The sequence below is a fragment of the Scyliorhinus canicula genome, unplaced genomic scaffold, assembly GCF_902713615.1.
Source record: "Scyliorhinus canicula unplaced genomic scaffold, sScyCan1.1, whole genome shotgun sequence".
NCBI classification, from domain to species: domain Eukaryota; kingdom Metazoa; phylum Chordata; class Chondrichthyes; order Carcharhiniformes; family Scyliorhinidae; genus Scyliorhinus; species Scyliorhinus canicula.
The window spans coordinates 225,792-245,487 of NW_024055467.1; the positions used below are offsets into that span (position 1 = coordinate 225,792).

Consider the following 19,696-nt stretch of genomic DNA (forward strand, 5'->3'; position numbering starts at 1 on the left):
GGGAGCATGCGGTGTCCACGGGCACACTGGAAGATTTCTCTACCCCGATTTTCACACTCTAATTTGATAGGTTTTAGATACGTTTCTGTTCCCTTTCTTGTTCCTTTTGGGTTGTGCTCCACTCGTTGTTTTAGCAGCATTCCCTTCTTTTGTTTTATCCATTATTTACTTTATGTTCTTTTGCTTAGTTCTTTTCACACCCAGCATCATGCTAAGGCAGATGCTAAGGCAGATGCTGGCTTAATCCTGCACAAGGACATAAATGTGCAGGTCTCAAAAATCACAAAAATAATTTTAAAAAACACGAACATCAATTAAAGTAGCGAAGCCCCAAAACAGCCTCAGTGAAATCTCACGGCCGAGTTCAGCATCGGCATTGCGCATGCTCCAGCTCACAAGGCCCAGGGAGTGATTGACGGCAGGTCTGGACCAATCGGAAGAGAGGGGCGGGCCTGGAGGACCGAGTGGTTGCAGTGGGTCCTCCAACCAATCGGAGAGAATGAGGGGCGGGGCTGAGCCCCGACTCCCACCTGTTCTGAAGCATGCGCAGTACCGATGACAACTCGGGATTTAGGCGGTCAGGTAGAAATTCTCTGCTGGTCAAATTCGGTTGGGTAAGTCATGAGAGGGATGGAGCTGGCGGATGGGTCGGGAGCCTTCATAAAAGCTCCGTGCAGCCTAAACACTCCGAATATGAAGCTCGGATACGGCAGTTGAACCGGTGAAAGCTGCTCGGGCTTTTCCCCAAGACAGGCCCAGGTGGACGAAGTGTGCGGCGGAACGCATGCGTAGTGAGTGAGAGTCCCGGTTTTTGCTCCGCATCCCATTCACTCTGATTGGCTGGAGTACCAGCCGCTCTCGGTCAGTCCTCCAACCCCGCCCCCTGAGCTGGAGCAAACCCTTCAGAATCATCCTGCAGATAGAAATCTGACAACAGGTTAAAGTCCAAGATAATGCTTTGAATGCGAGCATTTGTAGGTAATTAAGTCTTTACAGATCCAGAGATAGGGGTACATCCTAGTTTGCAGACTATTAGAACAAATGTACATTTCTATAAAACCTCACACTGCCACTGGGCCTCCTGAAATATTTTGAAGTCAATGGTGTACTTTTGAAATACCTACACTTGTAATGTAAGAAGCTGTAAGTACACACGTATAATCACTATGTACTGATTTCATAGCAAAAACACTTTTATACCTCTAACATATTGCTTCCTGCAGCCATTTCACCTTCTGTACCTTTTCTATATTAGCTATGTATTGATTTCATAGCACAAAACATTAATTATATTCATGATTATTCAGTAGTGAACATTGATTATCATTAGTGAATTGGTGTATTTGGTAATTATATTGGAAAGACTAGATCTTTATTTTTAAAAATAACACTTTCAACCAAAATGTTTCTAGAATCTGCAGAGCTATCAGAATTTGTTTGAAAAAATAAATTACTTTGTAATTTTGAGACGTTATTAGACATCAAATTCTGCCAAGAATATTTGGGCCAGGCAGTGGAGGAATGGTATTGTTATTGAGCGAGCAATCCAGAGACCCAGGTTAATGCTCTGGGGATCTGGGATCGAATCTGCCTCTGACAGATATTGAAATTGAATAAAAGAGTCAAATTAAAAGTCAAATGATGACATTGTGGATTGTTGTAAAAATCCGTCTAGTTCACTAATGTCCTTTTGGAAATCTGCTCTCCTTCCATGGCCTGGCCCACATGTGACTCCAGACCCCCAGCAATGTTGTGGTTGATTTGTACGTGCCCTCTGAAATAGCCTCACAAGACACGCAGTTGAAGGGCAATTGGAATGAACAGTAAATGCTGGTCCAGCCAGTGACACCCACCTCCCAGGAATGAATATTTTTTAAGACGGCTCAGTGAGGTACAGCGAAAAGTATTTTTTTTAAATATAAATTTAGAGTACCCGATTATTATTATTTTTTCCAATTAAGGGGCAATTTAACATGGCCAATCCACCAAATGTGCACAACTTTGGTTTCGCGCAAACACGGGGTGAATGTGCAACCTCCACATGTACAGTGACCCAGGCCGGGTTTCCAAGTCATGTCCTCAGCGCCGTAGTCTCAGTGCTAACCACTGCACCACTTGCCACGCTGAAAAGTATTGTTCTGTGTGCAGTCCAGACAGATTGTTCCATACATGAAATACCCCGTGGAGGCTTCAACTCCCAAATAAAATGTTAAATGTCCCTTAAAGGGCACCGAATAGAGAGAGCTGAGTGGTGACAGGCCAGGGTTACCGGCCGCCATCTTTACAGAGGACAAGGTGCCACAGGGCGCATGCGCTGTGAGCCTGGACCAGATGCCAACTCTCTCGGATTGACGGACTGGATTCTCCAGGATTTTATTTTATTTATTTGTGGGAGTCACTGGCTGGGGCAACATTTATTGCCCATCCCTAATTTCCCTGGAACTGAGTGGCTTGCTCGGCCATGTCGGAGGGCATTCAAAGAGTCAACCACATTGCTGTGGTTTGGAATTCTGCCAGACCAGGTAAGGATGGCAGATTTTTGGTGGCCTAGTGGTTAGCACAGCTGCCTCACGGCGCTGAGGTCCCAGGTTCGATCCCGGCTCTGGGTCACTGTCCGTGTGGAATTTGCACATTCTCCCCGTGTCTGCGTGAGTTTTGCCCCCCAACCCAAAGATGTGCAGAGTAGGTGAATTGGCCATGCTAAATTGCCCCTTAATTGGAAAAAATAATTGGGTAATCTAAATTTATTTTAAAAAAGGATGGCAGATTTTCTTTTCTATTCATTCATGGGATGGGTGTCACTGGCTGGGCCAGCATTCACTGCCCATCCCTAATTGCCCTTGAACTGAGTGCATCTCAGTGGGCATTTTAAGAATCAGCTAGCAGACTATGGATCTGGAGTCATATGTCGACCAGACCAGGTCAGGATCGAAGGTTTCCTTCACTGAAGGTCAGGAGTGAACCAGGTGGGTCTTTACAATAATCGACAATCATGGTTTCATGGTCATCAGTAGACTTTCAATGAATTAAAAATTTTCCTTGGTGAGGTTCGTGTCTGGGAAATCATTAGGAGGGTCAAAAATAATTTTGGGTCTTTAAAAAATCATTACAACAGTGAAAATATTTTTTTGTAAGTTTCTTTGAACATTTCTCTTCAGCAGATATACAATTATTGAAAATGGGATAAAGGTAAATTGTCTGACAGTCAATCACTGTCCTGTAGGGTAAGGAGTCCTTTTGCTTCCCAATTGGCCAAGGAAGGCAGTGTGTCACAAGGATGGATGTGTTGACCGATTAATGGCTGGAGGATGGGGGCAGGTCATGTGCTCAAACCTCGAGGAATACATTTAATCAAAGTTGTCGAGGAGAGAAAGTTGTGAATTTCTATCCAAAACTGACAGGTTTCTGTAAATTTACAGGATACTGGAAGAGGTTTAACAGACGGGAAACACAAACCAAACGTCACATCGCAATCTGACAGAGTCACTCGATTCATCAGAACCTGAATTTCAGCAGCATCTGGGTGTGTTTGTTCTGTCTGTGAGGGAAGATTTCAGGTCTCAGTGTGACTGGAAAAGCCTCGAGATTCACAAACCCTGGTTGGGCCAAACCTGGAGAACTGTGTTCAGTTCTGGGCAACAAACCTGAGGAAGGATAGAATGGCCTCGGAGGGAATGTAGCACAGATTTACCTGAGTGATATCTGAACCCTCCGGGGTTAAATTACAAAACTAGATGACACAAAAGAGTCAGATACATGATGGCACGAAGAAGGATATTCGGCCCATTGAGTCCATGCTAGCTCTCTGGAGCAATCCAGTCAGTGCCATTCTCCTGCTCCCTGTATCCTCACAGTTTTATTTCCCTCAGATGTCTTTCCAATTTCCTATTGAAATCAAATGATTCATTGTGTCTATTTTCAAACTCCCTCATCGGCAATAAGTATCAGGTCATTGCCGCTCACTGTGTAAAAACATATATCTCATATTACCATGTATCTCCTGTACCTTTTACATACAAACTAGGAACAGGCCACTCGAGCCTGCGAGCCTGCTCAGCATTCAATAACATTGCGGCTGATCTCATTCTAACCTCAACTGCACATTCCTGCCTACCCCTGATGATCTTTCAACCCCTTGCTCATCAAGAATCTATCCAGCTCTGCCTTAAACATATTCAAGGACTCTGCTTCCACTGCCTTTTAAGGACGTGAGTTCCAAAGTCTTACAACCCTCAAGAGAATAAAAAATCCTCATCTCCATCTTCTAGATTCTCCCACAAGAGGAAACATCCTCTCCACATCCACCCTGTCAAGACCCCTCAGGATCGTGTGTAGCTCAATCCAGGTTTTACCCAAAACTTTAAATCTGTGTCCCGACTGCTTATACGATCAGTGAATGGAAACAGAGTTTCTTTGTCCACCCGATGGAAATCTGGCATAATCTTGTGTCCCTGAATCAAATCTCCCCTCAACCTCCTTTGCTGGAACCATTCTGGTAAATCTCCTCTGCACCTTCTCCAAGAACCTTCACATCCTTCCTGAAGAGTGGTGACCAGAGCTTTATAAAGATTCATAGAATAGAATTAGAACCATAGAATTCCTACAGTGCAGAAGGAGGCCATTCGGCCCATCGAGTCTGCACTGATTCTCTGAAAGGGCACCCTGCCTAGGCCCATACCCTGTCCCTGTAACCCCATAGCCCCACCTAACCTGCACATCCCTGGACACTAATGGGCAATTTATCAAGGCCAATCCACCTAACTTTCCCTCCTTTAGACTGTTGGAGGAAACCTGAGCACCGGGTGGAAACCCACGCAGACACGGGGAGAAAGTGCAAACTCCACACACACAGTTACCAAGGCCAGAATTGAACCCGGGTCCCGGCGTGTGAGGTAGCAGTGCTAATCACTCTGCCACCAGAAGCATAGTTTCAGTATCAATATTTCTATTTATGAAGCTCAAGGTAGAATTTGCTTTGCCAACTACTCTCTTAATATGTCTTGTTGATATACAGAATCCTTCTTTGCCGCTTTCTCTCGGCTCCCAAAGAGGTCAGTTGGGTTTTATAACAATCCAGCAGTTTTCATGGTCACTTTTTCCCAGTGCCGGCCCCACAAATGACCAGATTCATTCAGCTCAATTTCACAACCAGCCTTGTGTTTTTGTGGGTTTTCTCTCACTCCCTATTTTCTGTTTTAAATCAGATTCACAGGGTGTTCGAAGGGGAGGCTTCAAAGTCCGGAAACTCAAACCAAGCTTCACATCAGGATCTGACAGAGTCCTCAATTTATCATATCCTGAATATCAGCGAATTTTGAATATGGAAGAAAAAAGCATAATTGACAGTGGGGAGAAACCGTACTTGATTTGTGTGTGTGGACGAGGATTTACTCTATCTTCAGGCCTCACAAGCCACAAATGCAGTCACACTGAGGAGAAACTGTGGAAATGTGCGGACTGTGGGAAAGGATTCACTTACCCATCGAAGTTGGAAACTCATCAACGCAGTCACACTGATGAGAGACCATTTCAATGTCCAGACTGTGGGAAGTGTTATAAAAGTTCTGGGGAACTGATGCACCATCAACGTGTTCACACCGACGAGAGACCGTTCAGGTGCTCGCACTGCGGGACTGGATTCAGACGATCATCTCACCTCACTGTACATGAGCGGATTCACACTGGGGAGAGGCCATTCACCTGCTCCAAGTGTGGGAAGGGATTCACTCAGTCATTCAACTTGCAGAAGCACCAGCGAATTCACACAGGGGAGAGGCCATTCACCTGCTCCAAGTGTGGGAAGACATTCACTGAGTCATCCGCATTGCGGAAGCATCAGCGGACCCACACTGGGGAGAGGCCATTCACCTGCTCCAAGTGTGGGAAGGGATTCACCACTTCATCCCACCTCCTGAGACACCAGCGAGGCCACAAGTAACTGCAGTGATTGGATTTTGCTGTTCCTCACATTCAGGACTGAACCATGTTCATTTGGGTCTCTTTCTGCTGATAACAAACTCCAGCCCATTTACAGGGGCTAATATTCTGGCTAAAAGTCAAATAAATCAGATTTGTGTGAAATACGCAGTGTGTTGAAACTTTTTAATATCTCTGACACATGTTAGTTCCTTTTGAAGTACTCTCACTCTCCCCTGTCTCTTCCATCCTCACCTCCAACAAGAAGTGTGAGGAGCTTGTGGAGCTTCTTTGTGACTGAGATTGAGTCAATCCGATCAGCTGCCTCTGCTGCTTCCCTCCCTTCCACGAGCCTATCGGACCAAACTGTCTCTAAATTTCATCCTTTCCCGAGCCCTAAACCCACATCTTTCTCTAGTTTCTCTCCCAACTCCCCACATTTTTTTAAAAACAAATTTAGTGTGCCCAATTCATTTTTTCCAAGGGGCAATTTAGCCTGGCCAATCCACCTACCCTGCACATCTTTAGGTTGTGGGGGCGAAACCCACGCAAACATGGGGAGAATATGCAAACTCCACACAGAAAGTGACCCAGAGCCGGGATAGAACCTGGGACCTCGGCGCCGTGAGGCAGCAATGCTAACCACTGCGCCACCGTGCTGCCCCCCATCTCCCCTCATGCCCTCTCAGAGCTCATCTTGTCCATGAGACCCAGCTCCATTGACCCTATTCCCACTGAGCTACTGATCAGCCAACTACCCTGTGTCCACGGATATTGTCAACATTTCTCTCTCTTCAGGTACTGTCTCTCTGTCCTTCAAATCTGCCATCATCACCCCCTCCTCAATAAAACAAACCCTTGACCCTGCCTTCCTTACAAATTACTGCCCCATCTTCAACCTCCTTCTCCTCTCCAAACTCTTTGAACATGTTCTCACCTCCCAAATCTTTGCCCATCTTTCCCAGAACTCCCATGTTTGGATCCTTCAATCAGGTCTCTGCCCTGTCACAGTGAAATACAAGAGACAAACAGAATCTCACCCGGAGAGAAAGACAATCCGGGAGCTTGGATCCAATGTTCATAAGACCAGAAGACAAGGGTAGCAGCACAGTCATTATCAAGAGACAACAATACCTGCTGGAGACAGACAGACAACTAAACAACTTGAATCACAACACCAAGCTCCATGGACCCATATACCCGAGACAGGAAGGAGAAATTGGAGATTGACTGGAAGAACTCAAAGACTCCAGACACATTAACCAAAAACAACAGGGGACAAGAGGTAGAACCAAAGAAGTTCTACCTGCTCCCCAAAATACCCAAACATCCAAACACATAGACAGTGCCAGGGAAATAATACCAGACAGACCCACTGGGTCAGACTGTGGGAGAGAAAATAAAACAATTTACAGTGCAAAAGGAGGCCATTTGGCCCATCGAGCCTGCACCGGCCCTCAGAATGAGCACCCCTCTTAAGCCCGTGCCTCCACCCTATCCCCGTACCCATTAACACCACCTAACCTTTGTTTGGACACTAAGGGGATATTTAGTGTGGCCAATTCACCTAATCTGCACATCTTTGGACTGTGGGAGAAAACTGGAGCACCCGGAGGGAACCCCGCAGAAACGGGGAGATTGTGCGAACTCCACACAGTCACCCAAGGCCAGAATAGCTGAAACATCAACACACTGCTCCTCATAGTTGATGGCATAGTGATTCAATAAATATAATTAGTGGATTAAAAATGTGTGTAATATACAGGAAATGCTAGATCAAGTAAATAGTTCTGGCAGCATCATCGAATCTCTACAGTGCGGAAGGAGGCCATTCAGCCCATCGCGTTTGCACCAACCCTACAAAAGAGCACCCCACCCAGGTGCACTTTCCCTTCCCTCTCCCCGTAACGCCACTTCAACTTTGTACACTGAAGGCCAATTATAGCGCGTTCACACTGGGCAGAGACCATTCACCTGCCTGGAGTGTGGGAAGGGATTCACTCAGTCCACCCACCTCACTTCACACCAATGTGTTCACTCTGACACGAGACCTTTTAAATGTTCCGCCTGAGAGAAGAGTTTCAAAGGCAAAATGGATCTGTTGATTCACCAGCGCAGTCACACTGGAGAGAGACCGTTCACCTGCTCCGTGTGTGGGAAGGGATTCACTCATCAGACCCTCCGGCTGAAACGCCAGCGCATTCATCTGTTCCCCATCTGGGAAGGGATTCATTCGGTCATCCACCCCGCTGACACACCAGCGAGTTCACAAGTGCCTCCAAGACTGTTATTGACATTAATCACATCCAGGACAGAACCATGTTCATTCTGACAGATGGAGTTTGTTTGAGTTGATGTTAATAATCCCTGAAACTGAGATTAGAGTAGATTGGTGCTTGATAGCCGGCACAGACACAATGGGACAAAGGGCCTTGTTTTGTGCTGTAAAACTCTATAACTCGAACCCATCTCACTTCACACCAACATGTTCACTCTGACACAAAACATTTTATGTGTTCTGACTGTGAGAAGAGCTTCAGAAGCAAAATGGATCTGCTGACTCACCAATGTGCTCACACTGGGCAGAGACGGTTCACTGCGAGAGTGGGAAGAGATTCACTGATTCATTCACCCTGCAGATACACCAGTGAATTCACACCAGGGAGAGGCCATTCACCTGTTCCAATTGTGGGAAGGGATTCTCTCATTCATCCACCCTGCAGACACACCTGCGAAGTTAGAGGAATTGGATTCTGCTGTTCTTGTTGCCGTGAATCACATCCAGGACTGAACCATGTTCATTCTGATAGAGTTTGTTTCAGTTGATGTTACTAATCCTTGGAACTGGGGCGCAGCACAGTGGTTAGCACTGCTGCCTCATGGTGCTGAGGTCCCAGGTTCGATCCCGGTTCTGGGTCACTGACCGTCTGGACTTTGCATTCTCCCCGTGTTTGTGAAGGTTTTGCCCCCACAACCCAAAGATGTGCAGGAAGATGGATTGGCCATGCTAAATTGCCCCTCAATTGGAAAAAATGAATTGGGTACTCTAAATTTTTTTTAAAAAATAAATAAATAATCCCTGTAATGGGAGTTTAATGTTCTGGATAGAGATGAATTAAATCAGCTTTGTGTCAAACACAGTGTTGGGAGTCCTTGATTTCTTGAAGATAAGAGGAGACTGATTGATGTCCTGTTACCGACTGTTCCATTGTTGGGTCTTTTCTCCTTTGTTAATGGAAGATTTGTATTTATGTAGCGCCTTTCACAACTTCAGGATGTCCCTTCACAGCCAATGAGGTTCTTTTGAAGTGTAGTCACTGTTGTAATGTAGGAAATACAGTCACCAAATGTGCACAGCAAGATCCCACAAACAGAAATGTGATTGTGACCAGAGAATCTGTTCAGTGATGTTTGTTGAGGGATGAATATTACGCAGTAAACCAGGGAGATCTCCCCTGCTCTTTGGAATAACAACATGGGAATCTTTACACCCAACTGAGGGCAGATGGGGCCAGAGGTGAAGGTCTGATCTGGAAGACGGGACCTCTGACAGTGCAGTGCTCCCTCAGGACTGCATCAGAATATCAACCTGGAATTGATGTTCATGTTTCTGGAGGTGAATTTGAATCCACAACCTCCTGACTCAAAGATAAGAATGTAACCACTGAGCCACCACTAACACCTCATCATTACTCTGGATTATTTCAGTTCTCAGACCTTCCCTTACTCTCATGGACAAGTGTCCGGGAGTCACAGATTATCCAAAAAGGGGGTCGAAACCATAGGTGATTTTAAAGCGGTTAAGAAGAAACAGTTTAGATATAATGCATCAGCTAAATAGACAGAAAAAACATATGACCCTGGATCAGCTGGTACAGGAATTGAACCTACACTGTTGGCCTGGCTCTGCATCACAAACCAGTTTCCTGGACTCACATCAGGGGAATACTGAGTGGCTCGAGGTGAGATGCTGATCTCCGGGGCTGGATGTGACAATCTCCTCGGAATGGTTTACTGGTCCCGGATTAGTGTCTCCAGTGGGCTAAACAGATGCCTTGTAATGCAGAACAATGACAGCAGCGTGGGTTCAATTCCCGTACCGGCCTCCCTGAACAGGCGGCGGGCGGAATGTGGCGACTAGGGGCTTTTAACAGTAACTTCATTGAAGCCCACTTGTGACAATAAGCGATTATTATTATTCATTGCAGGCTCACATGTCAGTTACTCCATATGTAACAAATCACATCTGCACACTCACAGCGGGGGCAGTGGTGGCTGTCTAAAGATCTTGAGGTAGCTCTCTCTCCCCCCCCCCCCCCCCCCACCCCCTGCATTGTGAAACACCTCAGGTAGTAGCCAGACTATCAAACATAGTTTTGTTAAAAAGTGCAGAGGCAAAGGTACAAACATCACCAGAGATTGACTATTTTCATGTACCTGGATGTCAGATTATTTTTTAAAGTATTTTTTCATGAGATAGAACATAGAACAAAGAACAGTACAGCACAGAACAGGCCCTTCGGTCCTCAATGTTGTGCCGAACAATGATCACCCTACCCATCCACCCTATACCCGTAACCCAACAATCCCCCCCTTAACCTTACTTTTATTAGGACACTACGGGCAATTTAGCATGGCCAATCCACCTAACCCGCACATCTTTGGACTGTGGGAGGAAACCGGAGCACCCGGAGGAAACCCACGCACACAGGGGGAGGACGTGCAGACTCCACACAGACAGTGACCCAGCCGGGAATCGAACCTGGGACCCTGGAGCTGTGAAGCATTTATGCTAACCACCATGCTACCCTGCTGCCCATTAGGGATGTGGCCATCCCTAATTGCTTGAAGACCATTTCAGAGTCAGCCACCTCACTGAGGGTTCAGCCAGACCAGGTAAGGACACCAGAATCATTACAGATGGTAACTCAGACCAGCTTCCATTCACTTAATTTAAATTCCACCAGTGACTGTGATGGGGTTTGAACCCATGTCCCCAGAGCATTGTCCTAGCCGACTAGTCCAGTGACTTTACCCCCAGCCCATCATCTCCCACTGATAGATTGATCTATTCTATTGAACTATACCCAGGCTGAGTTATTCCAATTCCCATTTGATGGTGTGACTTTTCTCTTTTATTCTAAGTGGGATATTCAGAGACACAGGTCCAGGTATTTCCAATCAGTCGGAGATAACTCCCTCATTTCCCATTCCCAAGAATTTTATATTGAAAGATAACGGGGGGGATTTTACGGTCACACTCCCCCACCTCCCCAAACCCAGACGGGAAATTCCCGCCATAGAGAGCAATTAGTAAACAGGAAGATTCTATTTCCCAGTTGGCAAAACAGAAGATCCACAGTTAGGCAAGATGCTGGGCATGAAGCACAATGAGAGGTTTGGATACTTTATTTAATAGAGAAGCACATTATTCTGATAAGACATCACAGACATGGGCAGCAAGCAGGCTGGTCTACAGTATGTACAGTATTTACAACACCTGGGACATGGTAAATCATCTCATCAAACTAATGATAAGTTTGTTTACTGTTCATAATTATGACTGGGGGGCACCACGGTGGCACAGTGGTTAGCATTGCTGCCTACGGCGCTGAGGACCCGGGTTCGAATCCCGGCCCTGGGTCACTGTCCGTGAGGAGTTTGCACATTCTCCCCGTGTCTGCGTGGGTTTCGCCCCCACAGCCCAAAGATGTGCAGGGTAGGTGGATTGGCTACGCTAAATTGCCCCTTAATTGGAAAAAATGAATTGGGTACTCTAATTTAAAAAAAAATAATAATTGTGACTGGGTCACACTCACGATTCATGCAAAATGCAACTCCCCAGGTTTTTTGACCCACTCTCGCCAGACCTGTTTTCACTCAAAGGGTCTTGACAGCTGCCTTAGTCTTTATCCAGCCATGTATGTTCAGCTCACACTGCCCAACAACCAGCCTCTCCTGCACTGGGCCACAGGGTTTCCATCACCAAAAATCTGTCCTGGTCCACGCACATTGACGCTACCACCTAGAAAGCACAACAGCACCTATACTTCTTCAGGAAACTAAGGAAATTTGGAATATCCACACTGACTCTTACCAACTTTTCCAGATGGACCATAGAAAGCATCGTAACTCGCTGCATCATAGCCTGGTATGGCAACTGCTCTACCCAAAACCACAAGAAACTTCAGAGAGTAGTGAACACGGCCCAGTCCATCACACAAACCTGGCTCCCATCCATTGACTCCATCTACACCTCCTGCTGCCTGGGGAAAGCGGCAGCATAATCAAAGACCCCTCCCACCCAGCTTACTCACTCTTCCAATTGCTTCCATCGGGCAGGAGATACAAAACTCTGAGAACATGCACAAACAGATTTAAAACAGCTTCTTCCCCGCTATTTCCAGATTCCTAAACAACCCTCTTGTGGACTGACCTGATTAATACTACACTCCTGTATGCTTCACCCAATGCCTTTGTCTATATATTTACATTGTGTACCTTGTGTTGCCCTATTATGTATTTTCTTTTTAGTTTACTTTCTTTTCATGTACAAAATGATCTGTTTGAGCTGCTCGCAGAATAATACTTTTCACTGTACCTCGGTGCACGTGACAATAAACCATTCCAATCCAAATTGAGGGAGCAATCTGCCTCTCTTGCATTGGTGCACTGCATTTCCCCCATAACACAGTGGCATAGAAAGGTGACAGCACAAAACAAAGGCACTCAACAAATTGTATCTGTGCCAACTTTCTGCAACAGTCACAATCCCCTGTCATTGGCCCTGAACTCTGCAGATATTTTTCTCCTCAAAAGATACGAACAGATGGCCAAGGAGCTGGAGTTGGCTATTCAGCCCAGTCTGCTCCACCATTTCATAAGGTCATGGCTGATCTGACAGTAACAGATAGTTGTCCAATTCTCTTTTCAAGGCATCAATTGAATCTGCCTCCACCACATTTTCGAGCAGTGCATTCATGATCCCACATGCAGCACAGAATGTTTCTATTCACATCGTAAGACATAGCAGCAGAATTAGGCCACTCGGCCCATCGAATCTGCTCCGCCATTCAATCAAGGCTGATATTTTTCTCATCTCCATTCTTCTGCCTTCTCCCCATAACCCCTGATCCCCTGATTAATCAAGAACCCATCTATCTCTATCTTAAAGACACTCAGTGATTTGGCCTCCACGGCATTCTGTGGCAAAGATTTCCACAGATTCACCACCCTCCGGCTGAAGAAATTCCTCCTCATGTGTTTTAATTCCTCTTCATCACCTGAGGAAGGAACTGTGCCCCGAAAGCTAGTGTGTTGAAACAAACCTGTTGGACTTTAACCTGGTGTTGTAAGACTTCTTACTCTGTTTTGAAGGATCGCCCATTTAGTCTGAGATTGTGTCCTCTGCTTCTAGTTTTTCCCACAAGTGGAACCATCTTCTCCATGTCCACTCTACCCAGGCCTCGCAATATCCTGTAAGTTTTAATAAGATCCCCCCATATCCTAAACTCCCAACGAGTACAGACCCAGAGTCCTCAACCATTCCTCATACGACAAGCTCTTCATTCCAGGGATCATTCTTGTAAACCTCCTCTGGACCCTTTCCAAGGCCAACACATCCTTCCTTAGATACGGGGACCAAAACTGCTCATAATACTCCAAATGGGGTCTGATCAGAGCATTATATGGCCTCAGAAGTACATCCCTGGTCTTGCATTCTAGCCCTCCCGACATGAATACATTGCATTTGCCTTCCTAACTGCCGACTGAACCTGCACATTAACCTTTTGTTTTTACATTTTTTTTTCAAATTTAGAGTACCCAATTCATTTTTTCCAATGAAGGGGCAATTTAGCGTGGCCAATCCACCTACCCTGCACATCTTTGAGTTGTGGGGGCGAAACCCACGCAAACACGGGGAGAATGTGCAAACTCCACACGGACAGTGACCCAGAGCCAGGATCGAACCTGGAACCTCGGCGCCGTGAGGCTGCAGTGCACCTGCACGTTAAACTGAAGAGAATCTTGAACCAGGTCTCCCAAGTCCCTTTGTGCTTGTGATTTCCTCAGCATTTTCCCATTTAGAAAATAGTCTAGCCTCCATTTCTCCTTCCAAAGTGCATAACTTCACACTTTTCCACATTGTATTCTTTGCCCACTCTCCTCACTTTGCTCGGCATTGCTTATTTTTCTGATCACTTTAAATGAATGCCCTCTGTTTATAATCTTGCCCTAAATATGACTTGCTAGATCAAACGTCTATTGCAGATCCTTAGCTTTAATGTGGCCAAGTGCCTTTCCATTTGAGAAGGCCGGGTGAAGTTTGCACATTCTCCACGTGTCTGCATGGGTTTCACCCCCACACTCCAAAGATGTGCAGGTTAGGTGGATTGGCCAGGCTAAATGGCACCTTAATTAGAAAAATAAATAACAATAATTGGGTACTCCGAACTTATTTTTTTTTTTAAAGTTTTATTTGTTGCTTCCTCACCAATCAGTTTTTTCCATTATCCTGAAGTGACCTTATTTCTATCGGGAGTTAACTTAAATGTGTTCCTAACCTCTCATTATCTAAATTTCCATTCACCACTTTTCTGTCCACCTGACCCAGTCCATGGCTTTCTCCCTCATTGTCTAAAACACATCAGCAACTTTTGTATAATCCTGGTGCATACAATTAAGTCTAAATCACTGATATATACCTGAAACTGTGGAGCCCCACTGGAAACAGACGTCCAGGCATCATTCAGTCCCGGATGTGACTAACAGCAGCAACAACAGCTGAATCCAAACCCTGCTGTTCTTTGTGAACTTGCTGATGTCTGTGCAGGTTGTTTGACTGAGTGAATCTCCTCCCACACACGGAGCAGTTAAACAGCCTCTCCCCAGTACCACTCCCACGTGTTCCCGGCTTGGCTCACTGTCTGTGTGTAGTTTGCATGTTCGCCCCATGTCTGCGTGGGTTTCCTCCGGGTGTCCAGTTTCCTCCCACAGTCCAAAAATGTGTAGATTAGGTGGATTGGCCATGCTAAATTGCTCTTAGTGTCAAAAAAGGTTAGGTGGGGTTATGGGTTAGGTTGGAGGTATGGGCTTAAGTAAGGTGCTCTTTCCAAGGGCCGGTGCACTCGATGGGCCGAATGCCCTCCTTCTGCACTGTAAATTCTATGATTCTGTTTCAGTGTGAACTCGCTGGTGTTTCTGCAGATCTGGTTTACTTTTAAATCTCTTTTCTCAGTCAGAACATGTAAAAGGTTTCTGATCAATGTGAACAAGTCTGTGTGTCATCAGGTGGGATGACTGAGTAAACTTCTTGTCACACACGGAGCAAGAGTACGGCCTCTGCCCAGTGTGAACGCGCTGGTGTTGCAGAAGCTGGGATGAACATGTGAATCTCTTCTCATACACGGAGCAGGTGAATGGTCTTTCCCAGTGTGAGTGCGTTGATGTGTCAGTAAATCCTTTCTGCGTTTAAAGCTCTTCTCACAGTCAGCACATTTAAAAGGTCTCTCATCATTATGAACAAGTTGGTGTTCCAGGAGGTGGTTTGACTGAGTGAATCCCTTCCCACACACGGAGCAGGTGAATGGCCTCTCCCCAGTGTGATTGCGTTGGTGTCTCAGTAAATTCATTTTACTTTTAAAGCTCTTCTCACAGTCAGCACATTTAAAACATCTCTGATCAGTATGAACAAGTTGGTGTGCCAGGAGGGTTGATGACTGAGTGAATCCCTTCCCACACACGGAGCAGGTGAACGGCAGGTGAACGGCCTCTCCCCAGTGTGAGTGCGTTGATGTCTCAGTAAATCCTTTTTAGTTTTAAAACTCTTCTCACAGTCAGCACACTTAAAAGGTCTCTGATCAGTATGCACAAGTTGGTGTTCCAGCAGGTAGGATGACTGAGTGAATGCCTTCCCACACATGGAGCAGGTGAATGACCTCACCCCAGTGTGAGTGCGTTGGTGTACCAGTAAATTCTTTTTACTTTTAAAGCTCTTCTCACAGTCAGCACATTTAAAACATCTCTGATCAGTATGAACAAGTTGGTGTGCCAGGAGGATTGATGACTGAGTGAATCCCGTCCCACAGACAGAGCAGGTGAATGGCCTCTCCCCAGTGTGAGTGCGTTGATGTCTCAGTAAATCCTGTTTACTTTTAAAATTCTTCTCACAGTCAGCACATTTAAAAGGTCTCTGATCAGTATGAACAAGTTGGTGTTCCTGGAGATGGGATGACTGAGTGAATCCCTTCCCACACACGGAGCAGGTGAATGGCCTCTCCCCAGTGTGAGTGCGTTGATGTAACAGTAAATTATTTCTGCGTTTAAAGCTCTTCTCACAGTCAGCACATTTAAACGGTCTCTGATCGGTATGAACAAGTTGGTGGTTCAGGAGGTATGATGACCAAGTGAATCCCTTCCCACACACCGAGCAGGTGAATGGCCTCTCCCCAGTATGAATATGTTGATAAGTTTCCAATTCAGACGGGTAATTCAATCCCATCCCACAGTCCCCACATGTCCACAGTTTCTCCATGGTTATCGACAAGTTATCAGGTGTAGGTGGGATGCAGATTTGAGGTCACTATCAGATCAGCCGTGATGTTATTAAATGGTGGAACAGGCTCACGGGGCTGAATGTCCTATTGCTGCTTCTTGATTCCTTTGGTGCGAATGTCCTTATGTCTCTCCAACTTGGATCATCAGTTGAAGCCTGAGTACGGTGTCTCCCTGAAATAAATGTTGCAATTTAATTTCATGCTTTGTGATTGGTTAAAATTCAGTTCCAGCTAACTGTGGAAAATTACTTCGATGTCTGTGTCTCGGTGCTTTTCCAATCACAGTGATTTTTGACATTTTTTCCGAAAGACAAAACAGACAAATATTTTTCCTTCCACGTTGAAAGGCTGGTCCTGATGAATCGAGTGACTCTGTCAGATCTCGACATGATGTTTGCATCTGCAAATATTCTGTAAAAGGAGATTACATTGAATTATTGTGAATATATACGACACAAACAGGCCATTCTGTCACAGATTCTACTGCTGTCAATACTCAGCACACATCTCCGACTGTCACACCTATCAAATCTCAGCCTTCCAGCAGATTTTTGATTCCATTTTCACTCATGTGCTTGTCCCGTTTCCTTTTGAAAACATCTCAGCACTTTCCACAACTCCTTTCTATGGTAATGAGCTGCACATTCTGAACCCGTGATAAATAAATTTATCCATATTGTCCCCTTGGATTTATTCGTAACTATCTTGTATTTATGACTTGTTGCTTATTGATGGTCACTCTCTCACTTCGCCCCTCTCCAAACTACTGATAATTTAAAAGATTTATAGCAGGTCACTGCTTAATTTATTGTTGTGGATAGAAAAAGGGCCCCACCTGGGCAGTACGGTGGTGCAGTGGTTAGCATTGCGCTGAGGTCCCAGGTTCGATCCCGGCTCTGGGTCACTGTCCGTGTGGAGTTTGCACATTCTCCCCATGTTTGCATGGGTTCAGCCCACACAACCCAAAGATGTGCAGGGTAGGTGGATTGGCCACGCTAAAATGCCCCTTAATTGGAAAAATGAATTGGGCACACTAAATTTATTAAAAAAAAGAAAAAGTGCCCCACTTCATTCAATCTTTCCTGAGAGTTGTAATCTCTCATGTTACAAAAGTCATCACTGTCAACGCAGGATAGAATTCGCAAAGAGACAAACCTTTCTGTTGGGTTCAGTTTGTTGTGTGCAAATTCTCGAATTCCAACCCCCTGTAAAAGGAGTTTACAAAAGCCAACACTGTCAGTCCAGGATAGAAATTCTGAACAGGCAATTCTAGTTTTTCTGGAACATTGTTTCCTCTCTTGTTCCCCCAAAGCTGTAAATCCCCGTCCCACACACTCTCCCTCCTCCCTGGGCTGAAATCCAAACCCACTTCACCATCTGCACCATCTCTTTCCTCCACTCCCAGTTTTCTCCCTCCCTCTCCTCTGCCTGGGTTCACTTCTCCAGCTCCTGTTTGCAGACTGACAATAAAATCAATGGGTCTTATTGGGGGTTTGGGGCCTCCAGCGGGTGTTTGTGAATCCTCCCCGCCCACCTGCCAGGGTTTCCTTCCTTGCCAGAATCAGAGTCCTCATTGATTTAAGTGCAAAGTGTAAGCTCTTATTTATTATCCCCCCTCCCCCATCCTGTGATGTGAACCACCCTCCAGTGTGTGAAGCAGGATGGTGCCCGTTAACCTGGGCCTGTTCCCGGGAGGGAGGGAGAAGCTCCGCAGCTGCAAACCAGGGAGCTGACAATGATGGTGAAGGGTTTGCTCCAGCTCACAATGCCCGGGACTGATTGACAGCGTATTCGGACCAATAGAAAGAAGGGGTGAAGCTGGAGGACCGAACAAGAGCGACTGGTCCTCCAGCCAATCAGAGTGAATGGGAGGCGGAGCAAAGCCGGGGCTCTCGCTCCCTCCGCATCCACCCGGGCCTGTCTCGGGGAAAAGCCCGAGCAGCTTTCGCCGGTTCAACTGCTGTATCCGAGCTTCGTATTCGGGGCTTGGGGCCTGCACGGGGTTTTTATGAAGCCGCCCGGCCCATCCGCCGGCTCCCTCCCTCCCTCATGACTAACCCGGCGGTATCAGATAGACTGACAATTTGCGAACAAACGCCTCAACAGGAGCTATTCCAGGCACTGCGCATGCTCCAGCTCGCCGTGTCCGGGAGTGATTGGATTAGGGGGCGGGACTGGAGGACCGAGCGGGAGGGGCTGGTCCTCTAACCAATCAGAGTGAATGAGGGGCGGGGCTGAGCCCGGATCTCTCTCATTGGCTGAAACTCTGCATCATTTTGAAGCTAATTTGTCTCAAACTCCAGGAGAAAACTGGACCTTTCGGTTTGTGGCTTTAAACAGATGAGAGGAAATGAAGGGATCTGGAAAGCAGCAGATTCTTCATGTTGTTCCAGGAAAATGGGGCCTGTGGAATGTCAGGTTTTACACAGCACAGGGTCAGCCTGTGGTTTCACGCTGGGTAAAGAATCTGCAAACAAGGCAAGGGAATAAACAATCAATGGTAGGACCCGAGGAAGTGCAGAGGATCAGAGGGGCTTTGGTGTGCATGTCCATTGGTGGACAGGTCGATAGGGTGGTTAAAAATGATATAATACTTGAATAAAAAAAGCCTGGACAATTCCCATCCACCACCGCTCTCCTCCGCCTGGCTGAACTCATTCAACAACTTCTCCTTTAATTCATTCCACTTTCTCCAAATCAAAGGTGGCAATGGGTACCCTGCATGGGTCCTAGCTATGCTTGCCTTTTTATGGGGTATGTGGAACATTCCTTGTTCCATGCCTACCCGGATCCCCTCCCACAACTCCTTTACCGGTACATTAATTACTATTTTGCTGCTGATTTATGCTCTCGTCCGGAACTGGAAAAATTCATCAACTTTGCTTCCAGTTTCCACCCCTTCATCACTTTCACCTGGTCCATCTCAGACTCCTCCCCTCCCTTGACCTTGCTGGCTCCATTTCCGGCAATAGACTATCTACTAATATCTATTACAATCCCACTGACACCCACAGCTGTCTTCGCACCCGACACCCTGTAAGGACTCCCTCCCTTTCTCTCAGCTTCTCCGCCAAAGTGGTGCTTCAAATGTGTTTCTTCTTCCTCAACCATGATTCATCACCTACAGATGCTGACAGCGCCCTCAACAGTACGCGGTCATTCTCCCACACCACTACCTTCGCCCCGTCCCCTCCCTCCAAGAGCAAGGATAGAATCCCTCTCAT

At 46.2% G+C, this 19,696-nt stretch overlaps 1 protein-coding gene and 2 long non-coding RNA genes across 6 annotated transcripts; 1 reads left to right on the top strand and 2 right to left on the bottom strand.

Moving 5' to 3' along the window:
- Positions 1-330: 330 nt before the first annotated feature.
- LOC119959799 (zinc finger protein 239-like) lies at positions 331-5,991 on the top strand. 2 transcript variants are annotated; one of them, XM_038787895.1, is made up of 2 exons: positions 331-791; positions 5,205-5,991. In XM_038787895.1, the coding sequence occupies exons 1-2, from the start codon at positions 785-787 to the stop codon at positions 5,936-5,938; spliced, it is 741 nt and encodes a 246-aa protein (XP_038643823.1). In that variant the 5' UTR covers positions 331-784; the 3' UTR covers positions 5,939-5,991. The 2 variants fall into 2 exon arrangements, with proteins under 2 accessions (XP_038643823.1, XP_038643824.1); XM_038787896.1 differs by having other exon boundaries at positions 333-614.
- A 2,987-nt stretch (positions 5,992-8,978) lies between these two features.
- LOC119959804 lies at positions 8,979-14,682 on the bottom strand. Its single transcript, XR_005459297.1, has 2 exons — positions 14,622-14,682; positions 8,979-9,233 (listed from the first exon to the last, which is right to left on the bottom strand). It is a non-coding gene; the product is annotated as an uncharacterized LOC119959804 (long non-coding RNA).
- A 1,990-nt stretch (positions 14,683-16,672) lies between these two features.
- LOC119959802 lies at positions 16,673-18,621 on the bottom strand. Of its 3 annotated transcripts, none has more exons than XR_005459293.1 (2): positions 18,531-18,621; positions 16,673-16,883 (listed from the first exon to the last, which is right to left on the bottom strand). It is a non-coding gene; the product is annotated as an uncharacterized LOC119959802 (long non-coding RNA). The 3 variants fall into 3 exon arrangements; XR_005459295.1 differs by having other exon boundaries at positions 18,554-18,600; XR_005459294.1 differs by lacking the exon at positions 18,531-18,621 and adding an exon at positions 17,628-17,678.
- Between the last annotated feature and the right edge of the window lie 1,075 nt (positions 18,622-19,696).